Source organism: Myodes glareolus, chromosome 18 (assembly GCF_982192425.1).
Source record: "Myodes glareolus chromosome 18, mMyoGla1.1, whole genome shotgun sequence".
Classification (NCBI taxonomy): domain Eukaryota; kingdom Metazoa; phylum Chordata; class Mammalia; order Rodentia; family Cricetidae; genus Myodes; species Myodes glareolus.
This window is the reverse complement of record NC_142043.1, coordinates 11,471,309-11,489,538: the sequence shown is the minus strand read 5'-3', so window position 1 is coordinate 11,489,538 and position 18,230 is coordinate 11,471,309. Positions and strand designations below refer to the sequence as shown.

The window sequence follows — 18,230 nt, the reverse complement described above, 5'->3', positions numbered from 1 at the left end:
CCTACTAGTCCCTTCCCAGGTTCGTGGTTTTCAGGTTGGGGTTTTATTTGTGACCCATTTAGTTTAACTAGGGCCAATTGTGTGACCATTGTATTTTTGTATGGTGATCGGTCACTACACAACATTTTAAAGTCTTGGAGTTAGAAATATATGGCTGGTGTTTAACTTAAACTTCTAAATTTAACAAGTCTGATAATCTTATGCATAAGCCATAGATTGTAAGCAGGACCACATTTTGGAATTTACAGACTGGGTTATGAATTCGTTTAAGGGACTCTTCATATTGCTTTCATTGCAGTCATGTGCCAGGCACTGTTGAGATTAATTTATCTCTTACAACCCCGTGCCATGGAGACTGCTACCATGCTACTCTTTGTACAAACAAAAAAATGAAGGTGTGTGTGCGTGTGTATGTGTGTGTGTGTGTGTGTGTGTGTGTGTGTGTGTGTGAGAGAGAGAGAGAGAGAGATAGAGAGAGAGAGAGAGAGAGAGAGAGAGATATTTACTTGATGGACTTCACATCACCTTGCTCTCAGCCTTGCTCCACTAAGGAGGAATTAGAATGCCTGCCTGATGCTTGCTTGTTTGTTTTGACCTAGAAAACGAGCCATTGAACTCAGGGCTCTTTCTCTCCCAAGTCTGGGTTCCACTCATTCTTTGAAGTTCTTTAAAATAAATTGATAAATCGCTTCAGTCCCTCAGCTCAAAGTTTTTGGTGTCCAATGGGCGGCCCCAACTCGATGAGACCAAAGCTGGACAGTGGGTGGGGCTGGCAGAGGGGCGGGACTTAGCTGCCGGTGCCTAGAATTGCTGTTTGGACTAGGCTGTCCTATGAAGAACCATGAGCTGGACTTGTCCGCGTTGCCAGCAACCAGTTTACTTCGGTGAGGCTAGAACCAAGGAGTAAAGATAAGTGTGAGCTCCCAGGGTCCCTATATCATTTGAGTGAGTGAGTGTGTGTGTGTGTGTGTGTGTGTGTGTGTGTGTTTGTCTGCCACCAAGAGCCTAAGGAAAGAGGCACCAGGGTGGGCTGAAACTTTCTCCTGGAGATACTATTCATTGTCTCCAGAAGGCGAGACTGGCTGGGCTGGTTCCCCTAGAAAGCTGAAAGGGCAAAAGAAGGGCATCTGGAGCTAAGCTGGACTCCTTACAGCCCGGATCCACCTTGTTCCCCACAGCCGAGAAAGTGAGTTCCTTAGGCAAGAACTGGCACCGTTTCTGCCTGAAATGTGAGCGCTGCCACAGCATCTTGTCCCCTGGCGGGCATGCAGAGGTGAGGCCTGACCAGGGTGACAGCCCTCTATCACACCCCCCACCCTGATAGACCACAATTTCAGCCTTGGAAACCTGCCAAAGGTAACCTCAGCAGACAAAAGTCAGGGGCTATTCACCTGATGGGCCTCATGCCAGCCAAAATTTGGGAGTCTCAGTGATGCTGTTGGTCCATGGCTTTGAGGGAGGGGTAAGCGACTGCTCTTGTCTCCCACCCATACCCTCAATCCCTAGCCCACAGTGGTAATCTGACATACTAGCTCTCACCCATTGCTATCAAACCCATCAGAGTAGTTACAGTGCACATTTGCACCTGAGGCCAGTAATGAAAAGGCCGGTGAGCATGTCCCTTGGCCCTGAATGACCCCTTCCTCTGCCTGTGCTTGTGCCCAGCACAACGGGAGGCCATACTGCCACAAGCCTTGCTATGGGGCTCTCTTTGGACCTAGAGGTAAGTTCCAGTCTAGAAGGGGCCGGGGCCTCAGAACTCTCCCTGTGGCTAGCAATTAGAGCCTGATTTCCCTTATTGGGTCTTCTCTCTGCAGGGGTCAACATTGGTGGTGTGGGTTTCTATCCCAACAGTCCCCACGCTCCCTCCCCTACCAGCAGCATTTCCCTCAGCCCCAGGAACTTTAGCCCCCCAAGGCCAAAGGCTGGCCTCCCCCAGGCCAAGAAAAGTAAGTGAAGGTGGGCTTCAACTGTCCTGTTCCCTCGACCTTTCAGACTGCAGTAGACTCTGCGTCTCCTGCCCTCTGTGCCACAGGCCTGTGACTGCTCTTGGCAGTCCTGTCAGTGGCCCTGTTTTGTTTTTTTTTTTTTCTGTTCTCTCATGTGAGTTGACTTTAAAAAGTGAACTGGCATGATAGCATGATCATGATAGCATGATCACTCTCACCCAGAGAAGACAGGTGACCTGGAGTCTGGGCCCCTTCCCCAGCCGGAGCAGTAGAAGGAAAGGCCTAAAGTTAGGACTCACTAGGATGGGCCAGTTCCTCAGATTCTTCTCTATCCCTGTTCCTTATACTTCCCACAGTGGGCAGTGACACCATGCTCCCCAACACCTGACACCACTGCCCTGGGCAACTCCTGTATCAGCTCAGGTTTCCTGCTGATTGAGTTACTGCCAGCACTGAAACGTTGAGCTAGTGGGCTCCTGGGGCCCTGGGAGGGTGACAAGACAGGTAATCCCTAATGAAGATGACCAATAGGGTGGAATGAGTCCTGAGCTCAAGGAAGGCGGATTCGTGGCTGCCTGGGTTATGGTGTGGTGGGGAAGAATGGGTTTGGAAAGTGGACAGTGCCATATACTGGCTGGGGCTGAAGGGCTCTGCTTAGGGCCTGGTCCCCACCACAGCCCTCTCTGGGGCCTCTTCCCATTAAAGGCCCTTCCTACATGAAGACATTTACTGGGGAGACCTCACTGTGCCCTGGATGTGGAGATCCTGTCTATTTTGGTAAGTGACAACAGAAAGCTTGCTTAGGTAGCAGAGGGTAGGGTAGTGACTTGAGGCAGGGAGTTGGCCTTGCCCTGTCCCTAGGATGGAAGAGCTGCCACTTCTCTCCACCACCAGCTGAGAAGGTGATGTCTTTGGGCAGAAATTGGCACCGACCCTGCCTGAGGTGCCAACGTTGTAGGAAGACCTTGACTGCTGGGAGTCATGCGGAGGTGAGCAGGGCAGAAATGGAAGTTATACTGGGGGAAGGAGTCCAGTAGGAAGAGACAGGCTGAGGAGATTCTTTTTCTGTCTTCCAGCATGATGGCATACCCTACTGCCACATCCCCTGTTATGGATACCTGTTTGGCCCCAAAGGTGGGCAGCCAGACCCCAGACACTGGGGCCTATGAGAATGTGTGAAGAACTTCCTTTGTAGTCAGACATCCCAAGCTCCTCCCCTCTCCCTTTAGCCCTCAACACTCATTCCACCAAAGCCCATGGTGACAGGACTTTCTCCTTCAGGTGTGAACATTGGCAATGTGGGCTGCTATATCTATGACCCAGTGGAGATAAGATCCAAATGAGCCATTCACGGGACTCATCATCCTAACTCAGGCCTCCCACCCTCTCTTCGGTCCACTGGAAGCTCTGGAATTCCCTAGTCCTTTTTGGAGGAAAACAGTGAAATCCCAGGGGTCTGGGCCTAGGCCCTGTGGTAGACCTGAGTCTGGACTTGCTCTGCCAATTTTTTGCTTCCCAATTCCTGTCTGGAATGGTGATCTCCTGGCTTCCCAGTTCCTTCTCCCAGCAATGCTGGAGTTTCAATGTATACTCATTGAGGTCATTTATTGAGTCTCAGCTCTCTGGCTTCTCTAATAAAATATTGACTCTCATACCTTTAACTTTGTAGGTATGAAGCCTAGACTGTGATGGGGGAGCAGGGGCACAAGCAGCTCCATCTGTTGGTCCCGTCCTTGGGCAGATCCTATCCCTGCACCAGAGACAGCACACCCATCAGTCTCATGTACTAGAGATGTACTAGAGATAAGCAGAGAACTGTCCTTCAGCAACATTCCTAGAATCACCTTGTTCAGTTTGAGTGTGACAATAAAGTCTTGTCTGCTAGGAAGTTTCAGTTTTCACTTGGGAGATGAACAGTGGCAAAGCTGGAATCAGAGCTGAAGATCAAGGTAATGGGGGAATCTCTTCAAACCTCAATGCTGCCCTAACCCAGGAGACATCTTAATTTACAGAATCCCCCAGGTATGAGGGGTGCCCAGAATCTCTAGTAGCCCAGTGCATTCTGGGAGGCTGTCCTGTTGCTGGAGACTGAAAGAATACAGAAGGTACCAGTGGCAACTTCGTCCTTAGGCACAGGGCTGTGATGTCCCAGTCTCAGGAGCCTGCCTTCTGCTTCTGGTCCCGCAGAGCTCCTGTGCAGGGCTATCTCTAGTCTTACTCAGTTCCGGACCTGCAGATCTTCTTCCTGAACCCTGGACAAGACAAGGAGGAACATGATGGGGTTTAGTCCTGGAACCTTCAAGGACTGTCTCAGGGCTCCTTGCATACAAGCACACACATTCCCATATGTGTCTGGACATATTCTGGTGTATCTCTTCATGGATGTCAGTATATACATAAAGGTATGGACTTATGTATGATTTTAAGTATACAATTTACACACACAGGGCATACACCTCAAAACACCTGTGTACACATGTACAGATGTCAAATGTAGCTGTGCAACTGTCTTCCCCTTTGCACCCAAGTGTTGGGCTTAGGCATTTGAACCCATGATTTGAACACATGTGCACATATACCTCTTTCTTTCTACATCCTGGATGGTTTCTGGCAGCTGTGCCACCTTTGTCTCGGGCAACAGGAGTGCAGTGCAGGCAGCCAGCAGGGCAATTCCCCCATAAGCAAGTTTGGGCAGCATCAGCCATACTCCATCCAGCAAGGCCGCCAGTGGGGCTAAAGAGGCCCCTAGCCGGCCAGTAAGTGCAGTGAGTCCCAATCCTGTCTGTCTGTCCAAGAGAGGATGAGAGGACCATGCATCACAAGACTCCCCTCCTCGGCTGGCAGCCCCTAATACTGTCTTCTCACTCCCTACCCAGTACCCACCAGAGGATGGAACCCCCATTCTGACAGAGTGCTGCTCAGGGACTACTACGAGAAGCTACAAGATGGTAGTGTGGAAGGGAGATCTGTAGCTTACACAGATCTCAGAAACCAGAGACAATCCCCAAGGGCTCTGCAACACCGTGGGTAGAATGGGTATTCTTGGAACTGTTTTCTTCAAAGGAGCCCCATAAGGTTAACGTGGCCCAAGGTTATGTAGTACAAAAGATAAAATTCCCTGTGCTCTCCAAGACTTGGGCAAACAACCACGATGTACCTGGCTGTAGCTAAAGAACGAATAGGGCAGTGTGACTTGTTAAGGCAAGTCAGTCGCCTGGGGCCACAACTTACCTGAGCACAGTAGGGTACAACTCAGATGTGAACAGGTAGGCTGTAGTGAAGGCAGCTTCAGAAAACCCTTTTCCCAACAACAACAGAGCTATGACCCATTCCTTGGTCCCTGGAGGGAAAGGGATTCTCGCAGTGGAGTAATGATTCTAGGAACTCCCTGGGTGCAAGCCAGACTCTCTGCCCAGAGCAGGGCCGAACTGCCAGGCCTCAAGACCTCAGCTCACCTGGGGACACCAGCAGGCTGATGCCAAAGGTCAGAGTGGCACCCAGCAGCGTTCCAGCCTCTGTGAGGCGGCGTCCCACATGACGCACGAGGAAGTAGACCATGACTTTGGAGGGCACTTCCATAGCCCCCAACAGCAGCTGCGTCTGGTACACGTTCAGCCCCAGCTCTGACACGTCCAGGATCAAGCCATAGTAGGCAAAGTTCACTCCAAACCTGAACAGAATCACAATGCTCCTCCAGAGCCCTTTCCTGCCCCGACCCTCCTGCCTCTTGGCAGTTTAGAGGTCCCCCTTCACTCCCAGACACCCATAATCCCCAAGTAGGTTACCAGTGGCCAAAATGCCTTTTCCCCAATCTTAGTAGCAACCCTGTGACACAGGAACTGACAGCAACGTGTTCATTTCACAAAAATAGATGTCAAGGATCAGAATGGTCACACAGTCCCAGAGCTGCCTACTCCACTGGACCTGCCTCTGTCAGAGTCCCCTCCCTGCCCCAAGAGCAGGGATGATCTTCCTACCCTCCCCAGTTACTGTTGGCTCTCACCTTTTTCACACCCAGCCCCAGCTCAGCCCCTCTTACCACACCATCATGCAGCACAGTGAGATACGTAGGAGCTGCGGGGTTCGGAACAGGTCTAGGTATGAGGGTCTTTGCAGCACCCGTTCCACAGTGACCACTTTGTTCAGGACCTGGTGAGAGAGGGAGCAAGGCTGTGCCATCAGAGCTTGTCTCAGAAGCCTGTGTGCTCTCTGCGTCTCTCTCTCCCCAGCAGTATTGGGGATGTGGAGTACACATGGAGGACCCATAGTAAAGGAGATGGCCCCCCAGAGCAAGGCAGGCTATTCTGAAGCTAGGTGCTCTCCTCTGGAAGACAAAGGCTTTTGTAGTCATACATGGTGGGTCCAGGAAAAGGGGCACTTAGACACCCACCCCTGGGCACTCACTCATACCCATTGTCACCCTTACCTCCTGGCTCAGGCTGTCCTCACCCACAGGCTGCCCATTGAGCTTGGCACAACGGAACAAGTATGTCTGGGCCTCCTTCACACGGCCCTGGGTTAGAAGCCATCGTGCAGACTCAGGTACCCACCTAGGGGAGAAGCCAGAGAGCCCTTCAGTCAGAAACCAGCCTTACAAGCCACCTCTACCTCCTGAGTTTCCAGGCTATAGACTCCAGGTTCTCACACATGCAGCCCCTTCTGCCTGAAAAGACATCAGAATCCTTTTCCCCGCCCCTGGTCTCCTACTGTTCAGTCCCATGAATTCCTGTTTGGGCCCAATTTAAAAGCTACCTTGCAGCCGGGTGGTGGTGGCACATGCTTTTAATCCCACCACTCATAGGCAGAGGCAGGCGGATCTACAAAGTGAGTTCCAAGACAGGACTACACAGAGAAACTCTGGTCTTGAAAAACAAAGCTACCTCTTCCCTGATTCATTATTTAGGCCTAGAACCCACTCCCCAGTCTTCCAAGGTGTCCTTTCCTTACTCAACTGAATTTATCTTACCCTCAAAACCTTAGCCCCCAACACCAGCCAACACTTCAGGCAGGAAGGTGCAGGACGAGGGCTGGAGAAACTACTGATACACAGTTCACCATTAGAAGGCAGTAAAGCACCCACCTTGCCAGGCCCTCCATTCTCCTGCCTTAGTTTCCACCACCATGCGGGCCATGTCCCATCCTTGTCCCTTGAAGGCAAATCCCAGCCTCCATTTGGCTGGGTCTGACTCTGACCACTCACTGTCTTTCCTGTCTGTTTCTTACTACCTGTGCCTGTGTGTCTCCATCGGACCCTTGGCATTCGCCTTTCAGTTCCGGTCTGTTATCACTACCTCTCTCTGGCTCAGTCTCTGTCTCACCATGCCTGTGTCTTGTGCCATCTTCTTCTATTGATTTCTGTTTTTCTGGCTTCTCTTGATATCGTTTTGTCTCTTGGACTCCGTTTCTGCATCTCTTAGTTTCTTTCTGTGTGTGTGTATGCGTTTGGTATATGCATGTGTACATGTTTGTGTTAAGCCATCTCCCCAGCCTGTTTTAGAACCTTAGTCTAGCTAATTTTGTCTTGGTTGTATGTATCTTTCACTCCCAGCTGCTTGCAATTCTCACCAGATGCTGATGATGCCTGGAACACATGGCAGGGTGGCAGCCAGTAGAAGCCACCGCCAACTCCGTATCAGGTACCCAACCAGTGCTAGCAGCAGCACTCCTGCTGTCCAGAAGATGGAGCTGATGGCACCAGCCACAGTGCGGTGTTCGACATCCAGCCATTCCAGCTCTAGACCCGGAGCCATGGAGCCATCGGAGACAGGAAAACAGTTAGCCAGGGCCAGATGGGCCTATCTAATTCTATCAGCCTCCCACCCGCCCTGCAAGCCTTGCCCATGTTTATCCACCTCACCCAGTGGCAACACAATGATGGTGAAACCAGCCAGGGCTGAGCCAGTGAGGGTTCGGGTGACGACAAACATGATGTAGTTGACTGAGGCCGCAGATGCCAGGCCCAGCACCAGGGAGCTCACGTAAGCCACCAGCAAAAGCTGGCGCCGGCCAAACCTGCAAAGGGCCGTGCAAGGTCAGATCCCATTGGGAGAGAGCCCCTCAGCCTGGTCCCTTGTTTATCTTGTGCCTTTCTAACCTGTCAGACAAGTATCCGTACACCACGGCCCCCAGCAGCACCCCGATGAAGAAGCAGGTGGATGTAATCTTGTTTAGCCCTCTCTGCTCGCACACCAGGTCCCACTGCAGACAAACGAGGAAGGGGCCTTTCATGTGGGTGAGTCCCTCTCCAGCCAGCACCAGTCTCTCCTCTCCAGGCTCCAGGGCAACTCTGACATTCCAGAAGATACCCCATCCCTGGCTAGCAACATCAGACAAGTATCCGTACACCACGGCCATCAGAAAGGGAAGGCTTTGCCTCTGCCTGGACTATCACCACTGCCTAGGAGTCCTGCTGTCCTCTCCCTCCCCCACTCCCGACCACAGGAGACTCTATCTCCACCCACCCTTCCTTTCTGGATGAATCATGTAAATCTCAGACCTGGGCCTGGAAATGAGGGAGAGGGGGAGAAATGGAGGCCTCTGTAGTTTTTCCATCTCTTACTGCAAGGACATCGTCCTCGACTTCCTGTTCCAACAGCCTGGAGCCGCCTTAGCCCTCCCCTGCCTTCATCAGCTCCCAGTGAATATAACAGATGAATTTCTCAGTCCAAACCCAGAACTCAACTCAGGGCTTTCCATCCATAGACTCTGCACACAGGCAAGCAAGAACTCTCAGAGCAGAGGAAGGTTATTTCACACCCACACAACAACCCCCAAGGTAGTGACAGGCACTAAAACATCCCGCACCCTCTGGACTCAGGTACCTCAGTTACAATGGTGGAGGAGAATTCTGAGTGGTCGTACTCCCAGCCCTGAGAGCAGGGTACTGTGGTAGGTTCTCCCTCAGGCTCCCCAGAGCTGTGTGCCTCTGTCGCCAAGGTGGTATTGGGGAGAGCCTTGGGATGGGCAAAGCGGAGGCAGGAGCTAAAGCTGCCGTCAGTTTCCCGGGGTAGATGGGCCTCCAGCCACAAGTCCTGGTGAGTGAGGTTGGCAGGGGCACCAGGCAAGGCACAGTGGTGGGCAGGCACAGCGGCCATGAAGACGGGCAGGAGGAAATGCATGGGCAGCAGCACCCGGGGCAGGGCCATTAGCACCAGATTCCGCAGCTGGAAGGGGCCAAAGCCACCCACCTTGTCCAGGAGCTCCTCAAAACCCATGCTACCCACCCAGCAGGTGTCCTTCTGTCGTGCCTAGCACAGCTCAAACTGCTTGAGACACGGACCCTTGGACTCTGGAGGTAGAAATGGTTATACTGCTGAGTGGAGAATCTGTAGCCAAATCCAGCCCCCAAGGGCTGGCCCAGGCCTGGCCCTCCCCCATCATCCATACTTCTACAGATCTTACCTTGCTAGTCTAGTGTCTACAGGGAAGGGCTACCATCCATCAGAGATCATGGTGTCTATGGATCTGGCCCTCACACACTGAACCTCAGAAACCAGGTAGGAGAGTCAAGGACCAGCATAGCGGGGCAGCTGGGTGTAGAGGAGACACGGAGACCCTAGCTACTTACTGGAGCTTCGAGGCTGTCTAAGAGGAGGAGGTCCCCTGGACACAGTGCCTGATGTCCTGGATGGCCTTTGTACTGTGACTTTTTGGTTAACTTTGTCTATTTGCAGCCAGAGCAGAGCTTGGCTCACAGCCCAGGATTCAGGATGAGGGCTGGACTTCCTTATGTAAAGGAGCCATCGCTAAGCCCCAAGCTTTTCTTATACCCCCACCCATGGATGGAGGATGCCCTGACCTAAGTCAGCTCTGGGACTGTGCTAGCCCCTCTTGGGGGTCTCAGGAACACTCTTTGGCTATCCTGTCTGCCTCAAGAGCATCCAAGAGAAGCCGTTGGAGTGGTGTCTTCCTCAGTGTTGCCAAGAGTTCATGAAGGACCTGCGAGAAGGGTTTGTTCCTGCTGACACTCCAGTGGTTCTCATTTACTGTGCCAGTTAGTTTTCTGTTAACTTGTCATAACCTGCACTTAATTGAGAAAATGACTCATAATATCTATCAGCAGTAGACAGGAAAGTCTATAGAACATTTTCGTAATTGCTGATCATTTGGGAAGGGCCCAGCCCATTGTGAGTGATGCCATCCCGTGTGGTGCCATCCCTGGGCTGATGGTCCTGGGTTCTATAAGAAAGCAAGCTGAGCAAGCCACGGGGAGCAAGCAGTAAGCAGCTCTCTTCTACGGCCTCAGTATCAGCTCCTGCCTCCAGGATCCTGCCCTGTTTGAGTTCCTGTCCTGACTTCCTTCAGTGATGAACAGCAACATAGAAGTGTAAATGAAATATGCCCTTTCCTCTCCAAGTTGCTTTTGGTTATGGTGTTTCAGTGAAATAAGAGACAACTAAGTCACCTACCCTGTAGCAAAAGCAGGGTAGAAGCCGGTAATGTCACACATATCCTAAGTTGATTCCCCAAATGCCAAAGCTCCTTTAGGTGTCCTTTGAGAAAAAGCCACTATATTTTTTAAAACGTTGCAAAGCACTGGACGGTGGTGGCGCATGCCTTTAATCCCAGCACTTGGGAAGCAGAGGCAGGCAGATCTCTGTGAGTTCGAGGCCAGCCTAGTCTATAGAGTTAGTTTTAGGACAGCCAAGGCTACTCAGACAAACCCCGTCTCAAACAAAACAAGACAAAAGTTGCAAAGCACTGATTTAAACCATCTCTCACTTTGCACAGATAAAGAAACCAAAGACAGGGTGGGGACATTGGGGTTGTACAGTGACAAAACCAGAGTCAAGAAAGCACCAGGAACCCAGACACACACACCCAGGCCCAAAGCTGCCGACTGGTTATGTCCCAGTCAGCTCCAGGCACCCCCAGACACGCACAGAGAAAGCTCAGAGGAAGGGACTCAATCTGCATTTTTTTTACGGGTGCTGATTGACAGACACACAGTGAGGGTCAGGTCATTCCCTGAGGGCGGTGCCGCTGGAAGGCAGGAAAGAGGGGCCAGGCAGGGCGATAAAAGCACAGATGTTTGCTTAGTCTAGTGCAGCCCAGGTATCCCGCAGGACACAGAGGTACTTCAGATAGCTCTACCGTTTCAGAATCAGAATCAACAAGAAGGTTCAAACAGGTCGTACAAACCTGGAGGAATGTGTGTGTGTGTGTGTGTGTGTGTGTGTGTGTGTGTGTGTGTGTGTATGTGTTGAAAAGGGGTCACAAGTGGGTCTTGGGAGGCAAAAGAGGCTCAGCTAAAGACCTGGACTTTCTGCCTGTCTTAGTTGGGTTTCTATGACTGTGAAGAGACACCATGACCATGGCAACTCTTATAAGGAAAACATTTAATTGGGGTGGCTCGCTTACAGTTTCAGAGGTTTATCCATCATCATCATGGTGGGAAGCATGACAGGGTGCAGGCAGATGTGGTGTGTAGCCCAGGTTAACCTTATATTCACTATATTGCTTAAGATGACCTTGAGTTCATGATCTTCTTGTCTCTACATCCCAAATTGGGGTTCAAGGCAAGAACTGCAATACCTACTTCAGGTGTTTTATTTGGGTGATTTATTGTTATACTATAATAATAATAAAAATATTGAATAAATAATAGCACAGTGGTCACCTCTCCCTCTTTACCTTGGCTCTTGGTAAATGTAAACACACAAGCCTTTTTTCAGGGAGAAATTTGGTATTAATTTGCACTGGTTTCATCTTTCCTGACCCCACTCAGCATGGCAGCACTCTTCCCTAATGTCACTGAAAATGAAGGTTACAATGATCATAATACTGGTGCCTGTGACTCGGCCAGGATCTCCACATTCCCTCCTGCCATGGGCGGGCTGGCTCAGGAACCAGGTTTCTTCATAACAGCTCTGCGTTCTATCTGCCTGAATGCCGACCTCCATGCACACCAGTGGCTTTGGTGGTGAGTTTTCCCCTTCCAGCTCCCAACCACAGCCTTGACAGCTACAGTTGAGCCTGTTATTCTTCTGCTGTCACTTTAAGAACTAACCACGCCCACCCCAGTCACTTCTGACCCCCCCTCCCCCCCGCCATCTTCTCTTCTCTCTCTCTCTCTCTCTCTCTCTCTCTCTCTCTCGTGTGTGTGTGTGTTTCGTGTCGTGTGTACGTGTGTCTTTGTTCTCTCTGTGCTTGTCTATGTCTCCCTTTCTTTAAGTAATAAATGTCTAGCTTTATGTATAGCCTTATGTCCATTTACTCTGCCGTCCACCGCATCCAGCCGCCTGACTCTGCTGCTCGCCCGGGGACCCTGTACTGCTCTGGCGGCAGCTTCTGCCTGGCTTGCAGGCCACCCGGGCCATCCCAACATCATATTATTTTTAAAAAGAACAATAGAGCCCTTCACTAACATTCATCTCTGGTTGCTTCCCATAGCTGAAAACATGACCAGACAACCCAGGGTTGGTCCTCCCATGCTAGCACTGCACACACTGTGTGGTGCATTCAGTTTGGGGCCTAGGGTCCCCCTAATTTTTCTTTCCCCTTTCTTTTTTTCTTTCCTTTTGGACCAGCTGTAAGTGGTCCCTGCTGTGAGAGACCACGCGGGGCAGCCTCTAAGCCTCTCTGGCTTCCAAGTCTCCCAGACTGGAGCCAGTCAGGCTTTAACACCCCACCCGTAGAGAGAGGACGCTCTTCTATAGGCCCTGTGGTGTTTCCGCAGGTTTTCATGTTTTCAACTATGGTATAAACCTTCAAACTATGCTCGCTGGCGTCCCACTGGCTCCACTTTTCCTCAAACTGTCCCTGCCTCTGCTACCAACAAGACTGGTTGACTCCATGAGGCAGCTGTTTTCAGTTCCAGCCTCTGCTCCCCACCGTGGCTTGTGGCATGGCTGCTCGCCAACAGAGCGAATCACACCTCTAGGTAAAACTCAGCTCAAAAAAGTGGCTTCTCCATACAACATGTGACCGCCACAATTTTGACTGAGGTCAGGTGACTTCACCGCCATTTTAACTGAGAGCCAGATTAAGTGACCAAGTCCCACCATCTTTACTGAGGTATTCCCTGCCTTGTTCCCTGGTGCTGACTCTGTTACATGTGTGTTTTGCGCAGTGGCATGTCTTTGGTAGGGCCCACCAAGAGCATCCATTTTGCCCAATTCCTTTTCACTGTGTGTATACATACATAAAACTTAAATGCACCTATGTTTACTGTTAAATGTTATAATTATCTGTCCCTTGTATCTCATTCCAGACTACAAAGCAATAAGTCTCATGTCTTAAATTGGTATGTACTTTTAAGTCTCTTAATCCAACCCTGCTTGACCTGTTGAGAGCCAGTACAGTCGAGCTCAGACTCAGCTCTCCAGGGAGATTCTGTACTGTAGTTATAACTCATCTATACCTGGTAACAGCCCTCAACTGCTCAGAGATCTGGGGAATATGGCATTTAAATGCTTAATTATTTAAAAAATACTTTTCATAACAAAAAGAGACAGGTTGGCTCCTAGCAGCAGCACTATTTCCTCCAAAGAAGACAGAAGACAAATGGACACAAAACAACGTCCATCCGCAATTTGCTTCAACTGCCAAAACTGCCCACTGGGCAAAACTGCCTTTTATCTAAACTGAACATCTCCAGACAGTGGACAGAATCACTGGAATTGACAGCCTAGCTGCTCAGGTCAAGGTAGACTTGTCTTCCTACAGATTTCTTAGCCCATAGAATCTTCTGAAGCCTGGTAGGCCTTGTGTTAAACAGTAAAAGAAAAATATGACCGTGGAGGACCCTGAGGAGGGGCTCTATGTGCTAACCAAGTAAGTTCTCTGTTGTTTTTTAATCAATAACTCAAGTAAAATTTAATCCTTCTCTAAGATCTCTGATGCAGTTGGACAGCTGAGAGGTGTTGTCAGTTTAAAAGGACAACCTCACCAAACAAATTTCAGTAAAATACAAATACAAGTTATTAAGGTATATATCTGCAAGTTATAAAGATGTGAGGACAAATACAAGTTAACAAAATTCTCTCTCATGCTGCCTTTATTAGTCTTAAAGATACTTTTCATTATGCAATAATTATCTGTCACAGTCATTCTTTTTTAAAAATATATTTATATTGGACTGAGCCCCCAAGGTCCAAATGAGGAGCGGAAGGAGGGAGAACATGAAAAAGGAAGTCAGGACCACGAGGGGTGCGTTCACCCACTGATACAAAGGGACTGGTCTGGTGGAAGCTCACCAGGGCCAGCTGGACTGGCACTGAACGAGTGTGTGATCGGGCTGGAATCTCTGAATGTGGCTGACATGAGGGCTGACTGGGAGGCCATTGACAATGGCGCTGGGTCTTGTTTTGTCTGCATGTGCTGGCTTTCTGGGATCCTGGTCTGTTTGGATGCTCACCTTCCTGGACCTGGAGGGAGGGGGGAGAAACTTGGACTTCCAGCGGGGCAGGAGGCCCTGACTGCTCTTGGGACTGGAGAGGGAGTGGGGGGAATGGGAGAATATTGGGAGGGGGGAGGAAGTGAAAATTTTTTTATAAATAAATGAATAAATAAATTTTAAAAAATTATTTATTTATTTTTTATGTATACAATATTCTGTCTGTGTGTATGTCTGCAGGCCAGAAGAGGGCACCAGACCCCATTACAGATGGTTGTGAGCCACCATGTGGTTGCTGGGAATTGAACTCAAGACCTTTGGAAGAGCAGGCAAAGCTCTTAACCTCTGAGCCATCTCTCCAGCCCCTGTCACAGTCATTCTGATATAAATATGTAAATATGCTGCTGCTTAAAACTTATGTTTTCATAAACCCAAAATATTCTTGTGAGTTCCAGGGAGCTAAATTAAAGGATCCACCTTAAACAGGTCAGATGCACCCCTCTCAATTCCCTGGTCCTAAAATTTTTTTTCCTAAACTTATCTTTGTCCTCTGTCCTGCCAATACCTTAAACAGGTATAAGAAACACCAGATATTTTCATACCACAAACACCAGACAGAAGCAAAGAAACCAGCTCTGCCAGGATGTGGCCAGCACCCAGATTTCTCAGGTTCCCCCTGGTGTAGGAGTTCCTTTACCTTTTTTTTTTAAAGCATTAACTTTATTTTATGACTCTCTATACTCTTTTTCTTCTCTCTCCCAAGCCTACGTATATTTATCCACCACTGAAACCCATTTAGAGGTCTTTTGTGTCTGATTCTGTCCTATTGTGAATCTGTAATTCTTTACTGTCTAAATGCACTTCTTAAAATGCTAAGCGCTTCTTAAAAAACTTAAGTTATGCCATTCTAAGGGGTAATATGGTACCACCTGTTTGTCTGCCCAGTCTAAAACTTAAGCTGTGTTATTACTATAAATATGGTAGTTCCTGCCTGTGCTCTACACAGTTCAGCATGGTGGAGCAGCTTGTGCCTCTGAGCCACATGCATTGCCCCACTTCTAGGCACACGCAAGTCCATGAGCCCACGTTTCCATCAAGCAAGCTGTAGCATTTTACTCACAAACCCCATCCAAAAGCTCTGTCTCTAGAGCCAGAGGTCATGCTGGCAGCACAGCCCAGAAAGCACACATTTTAAACCACTGCTTTTTTATGCTGCGGCTGCTGAGTCAGGAAAATCTTTCCTAAAGGAGCTGTGGCAGGTTGCCAGCAAATAGCAAAAACCTGTATTAAATTCTCTCTAATTTTTTTGTCTAGAATTCTTTTTTCAAGCCTTCTCAGGTTTTACGTGGATTTAGTTGACCACATTGGAGTGCCAATTGTTGTAAGGAGAAGGCCGTTTGTTCGTTCCGGCCACCCAGCTAGCTTAGCCCTGAAATAACCACATGGCTCAGTACCTTTTTCAGCAGGGCAGGTCACATCCTGCTTCTTCAGTATCTGGACAGTACTGGGGAAAGAGCTTCCTTCTTCCCAGAATACTCCTTTTCTCTACTTCCTGTCTGGTGGTCCCGCCTATAATTCCTGCTTGGCTACTGGCCAATCAGCGTTTATTTAAAACATAATTGACAGAATACAGAATTGTCCAGCACCAAGAGAGTTCTAGGATGTGAGTATAACTTGTTTTGTGTCAGGGACCAGCCTTGACAAAAATACCTTTCTCCAGAGTGGAGGCGTGGGAATTTAGAAATATAGTAAAGAATATGAAGACATGAATGAAAATACTAAAACGCAGAAAGATATAGGATAGTATCAGGAAGGACTTTCTCAGTGGGTACTGAAAATCAGCCCACATTTAACTTCCAACTTCTTGAAATACCCCTGACTCCAAAAGGCAGGAGTAAGACAAAAGACTGCATTAACATGACACAAGGAAATGACCATGCCAATTGAAAGTCGCAGGTAACATTCATAGTTAAACATTCTCTTGCTAGAACAAAACAAGCCATGTTTACACCCTAGACCAAAAGTTCTGTAGGCAAACCACTCCCTGGGTGGAATCCTGAGTTATTTCCATAAAGGGAACTGGAACTTAGTTGGATCCTTAGACCTTTGTTTGAGGTAAGAACAGATCTACTCCTCTGTTCCTGGAGCACAGGGTCTGGCAATTAGCCACACATGTTGACGATAACCTTGAGTGAGCAGAACTCTTTGACCTAAATCTAGGTGGGACCTCTGTCTGAGGTAGAAGCACAATAACCTTGAAAGAACTAAAAACAAGTCCCAAACTCTCTGACCTTTGGCCTTTTTGGGCTGCCACAGTTTTGTCCTTGCAACAGAACATTACGGATGTAGCCAGCAACCTTCAATTGGTCTAGTCATTTCCTTGTATCATGTTAATACAGGTTTTTTTGTCTTACCCCTACTTCTTGGGGTCAGGGTATTTTAAGCAATTGGAAATTAAACATGGGTGATTTCAGTATTCACTGGATCTCCCTCCTGATGCTATTCTATGTTTTTCTGTTTTATTATTTTCACACGTATCTTCATATTCATTACTAATATTTCTAAATCCTCATGCTCCTCCCTGGCAAGTGGTATTTTTGTCGAGGCTGGTTCCCGACCTGTGGCACAATATGGGGGTAACCAGCGAACCCCAAAATGCACAGAAGTGTGGCCAGACATACAAGGAAGAACGTGAAGGACCCTGCAAGAAAACTGCACCACAGGTGTAGAGGTGAATAAGGAGCACTTGGAAATCGATAATAGATAATAAAAAAGGAAAGAGGAAAGTGGGCATAAAATCAGGAGTAAAACTGTAAATATGGGACAAGGAAGTAGTATTCAACTATCTGTACAGTTGCTTGAATGTATTTTGATAGCTAGAGGAGCTGAAGTGGAGCAGAAACTGATACAGAGATCTTTTAGAGTTTGTAAATAGTATATTAGTGCTCCCCATTGGTGCCTTCGGGCTGCTCTGGGACTTGGAGAGGTCAAAGTGAGGCCATGCTTTTGCCCATGCAGGTGGTGGTGTTTTGGTCACCTGCCACAGCCTCTGTGAAGGGAATGTGGCCTTTGGCCCAGAAGTGGCCCAGGTTACCTCTGAGATAGTGGCGGTTTTGAGTCTAATCCATGCTCTGAGATGGAGCCAGGAAAGACAGGAGGCAGGAAATTTTAAAGGGCTATACCTCCCACGGTCAGCAACCAGAGTCAGTCAATGGAAATGCCTAGAGGCTATTTGGCCCATGAACCAAGGAACCTATAATGGATAAATCTATGGCTTTTAACAGAGGAGAGGAATCAAGAATTCTCTTTATTTTATGATTACAAAATTTAAATAAAAAGAAAGGATAGTAAAAATTGACATGGTGCTCCCCAGTCCTGCCCAGACACAGAAGAAGGAAGATGTGACCTGCCCCGCTAAAAAAGTTATTAATATAGACCTCTGTGTGATTTCTTTGGGGCTAAACAATAATTGGAACTGGGCAGGACAGAAACTCAGACAACAAATGGTGCCCACGTGGACAACTGCATCCACATAAAGTCTGACAGAGCTTGGGAAGTAATTCTAGATGAAAAAGAATAGAGTTAAGCATGACTTCTTGGTAGCAGCAATTTCTTGGATCTGCTCAGCTTGCTAGAGGCAAGCGCTCTCATCTAAGAGAGGCTTCCTGACTTGACTTTAGCTGCAAAACCCTGCAGCTCTTTAAGAGGTCCTGCCACAAAACACTTAAATGGTCTTGATGAAAATCTGACCACATGCTTTTTGGTTTTCAACCATAGCAGGAAAAAAAAGCCACACTGTTTTAAAATGCCGGCTTTCTGGGCCATCCTGCCAGGACAAACTCTGATTTTTTTCAGGCAGGTAGTCTGACTACAGAGCATTTGAGTGTGGTTTGTGAGCAGACTGGGGCAGCTTGCTTGCTGGCAGAGACCTTGAAACACCATAG

General features: G+C 48.7%; 2 protein-coding genes across 3 annotated transcripts; one reads left to right on the top strand and one right to left on the bottom strand.

Moving 5' to 3' along the window:
* Positions 1-1,108: 1,108 nt before the first annotated feature.
* On the top strand, positions 1,109-3,601 carry Crip3 (cysteine rich protein 3; the record flags this gene model as incomplete). The annotated part of the gene is made up of 7 exons (XM_087897961.1): positions 1,109-1,273; positions 1,666-1,723; positions 1,818-1,949; positions 2,655-2,726; positions 2,844-2,938; positions 3,026-3,083; positions 3,231-3,601. Coding segments are annotated over 7 exons (642 nt in total), but the record flags the coding sequence as incomplete, so codon positions are not given.
* Slc22a7 (solute carrier family 22 member 7) lies at positions 3,536-9,535 on the bottom strand. Of its 2 annotated transcripts, XM_048445298.3 has the most exons (12): positions 9,517-9,535; positions 9,351-9,433; positions 8,771-9,237; positions 8,044-8,147; positions 7,807-7,961; positions 7,515-7,683; positions 6,376-6,499; positions 5,989-6,098; positions 5,405-5,619; positions 5,181-5,289; positions 4,529-4,735; positions 3,536-4,201 (listed from the first exon to the last, which is right to left on the bottom strand). In XM_048445298.3, the coding sequence occupies exons 3-12, from the start codon at positions 9,161-9,163 to the stop codon at positions 4,168-4,170; spliced, it is 1,620 nt and encodes a 539-aa protein (XP_048301255.1). In that variant the 5' UTR covers positions 9,164-9,237; positions 9,351-9,433; positions 9,517-9,535; the 3' UTR covers positions 3,536-4,167. The 2 variants fall into 2 exon arrangements, with proteins under 2 accessions (XP_048301255.1, XP_085535433.1); XM_085679307.2 differs by lacking the exon at positions 9,351-9,433 and having other exon boundaries at positions 9,517-9,534.
* Positions 9,536-18,230: the final 8,695 nt, after the last annotated feature.

Coding starts and splice junctions, on each gene's coding strand:
- Slc22a7 (XM_048445298.3), bottom strand. CDS start 9,163: ATGGGTTTTGAGGAGCTCCTGGACAAGGTGGGTGGCTTTGGCCCCTTC. Junction 8,148..8,770: donor CCTCCACCATTGTAACTGAG/GTACCTGAGTCC, acceptor GTTTGTCTGCAG/TGGGACCTGGTGTGCGAGCA. Junction 7,684..7,806: donor CATCATTGTGTTGCCACTGG/GTGAGGTGGATA, acceptor CTCCGGGTCTAG/AGCTGGAATGGCTGGATGTC.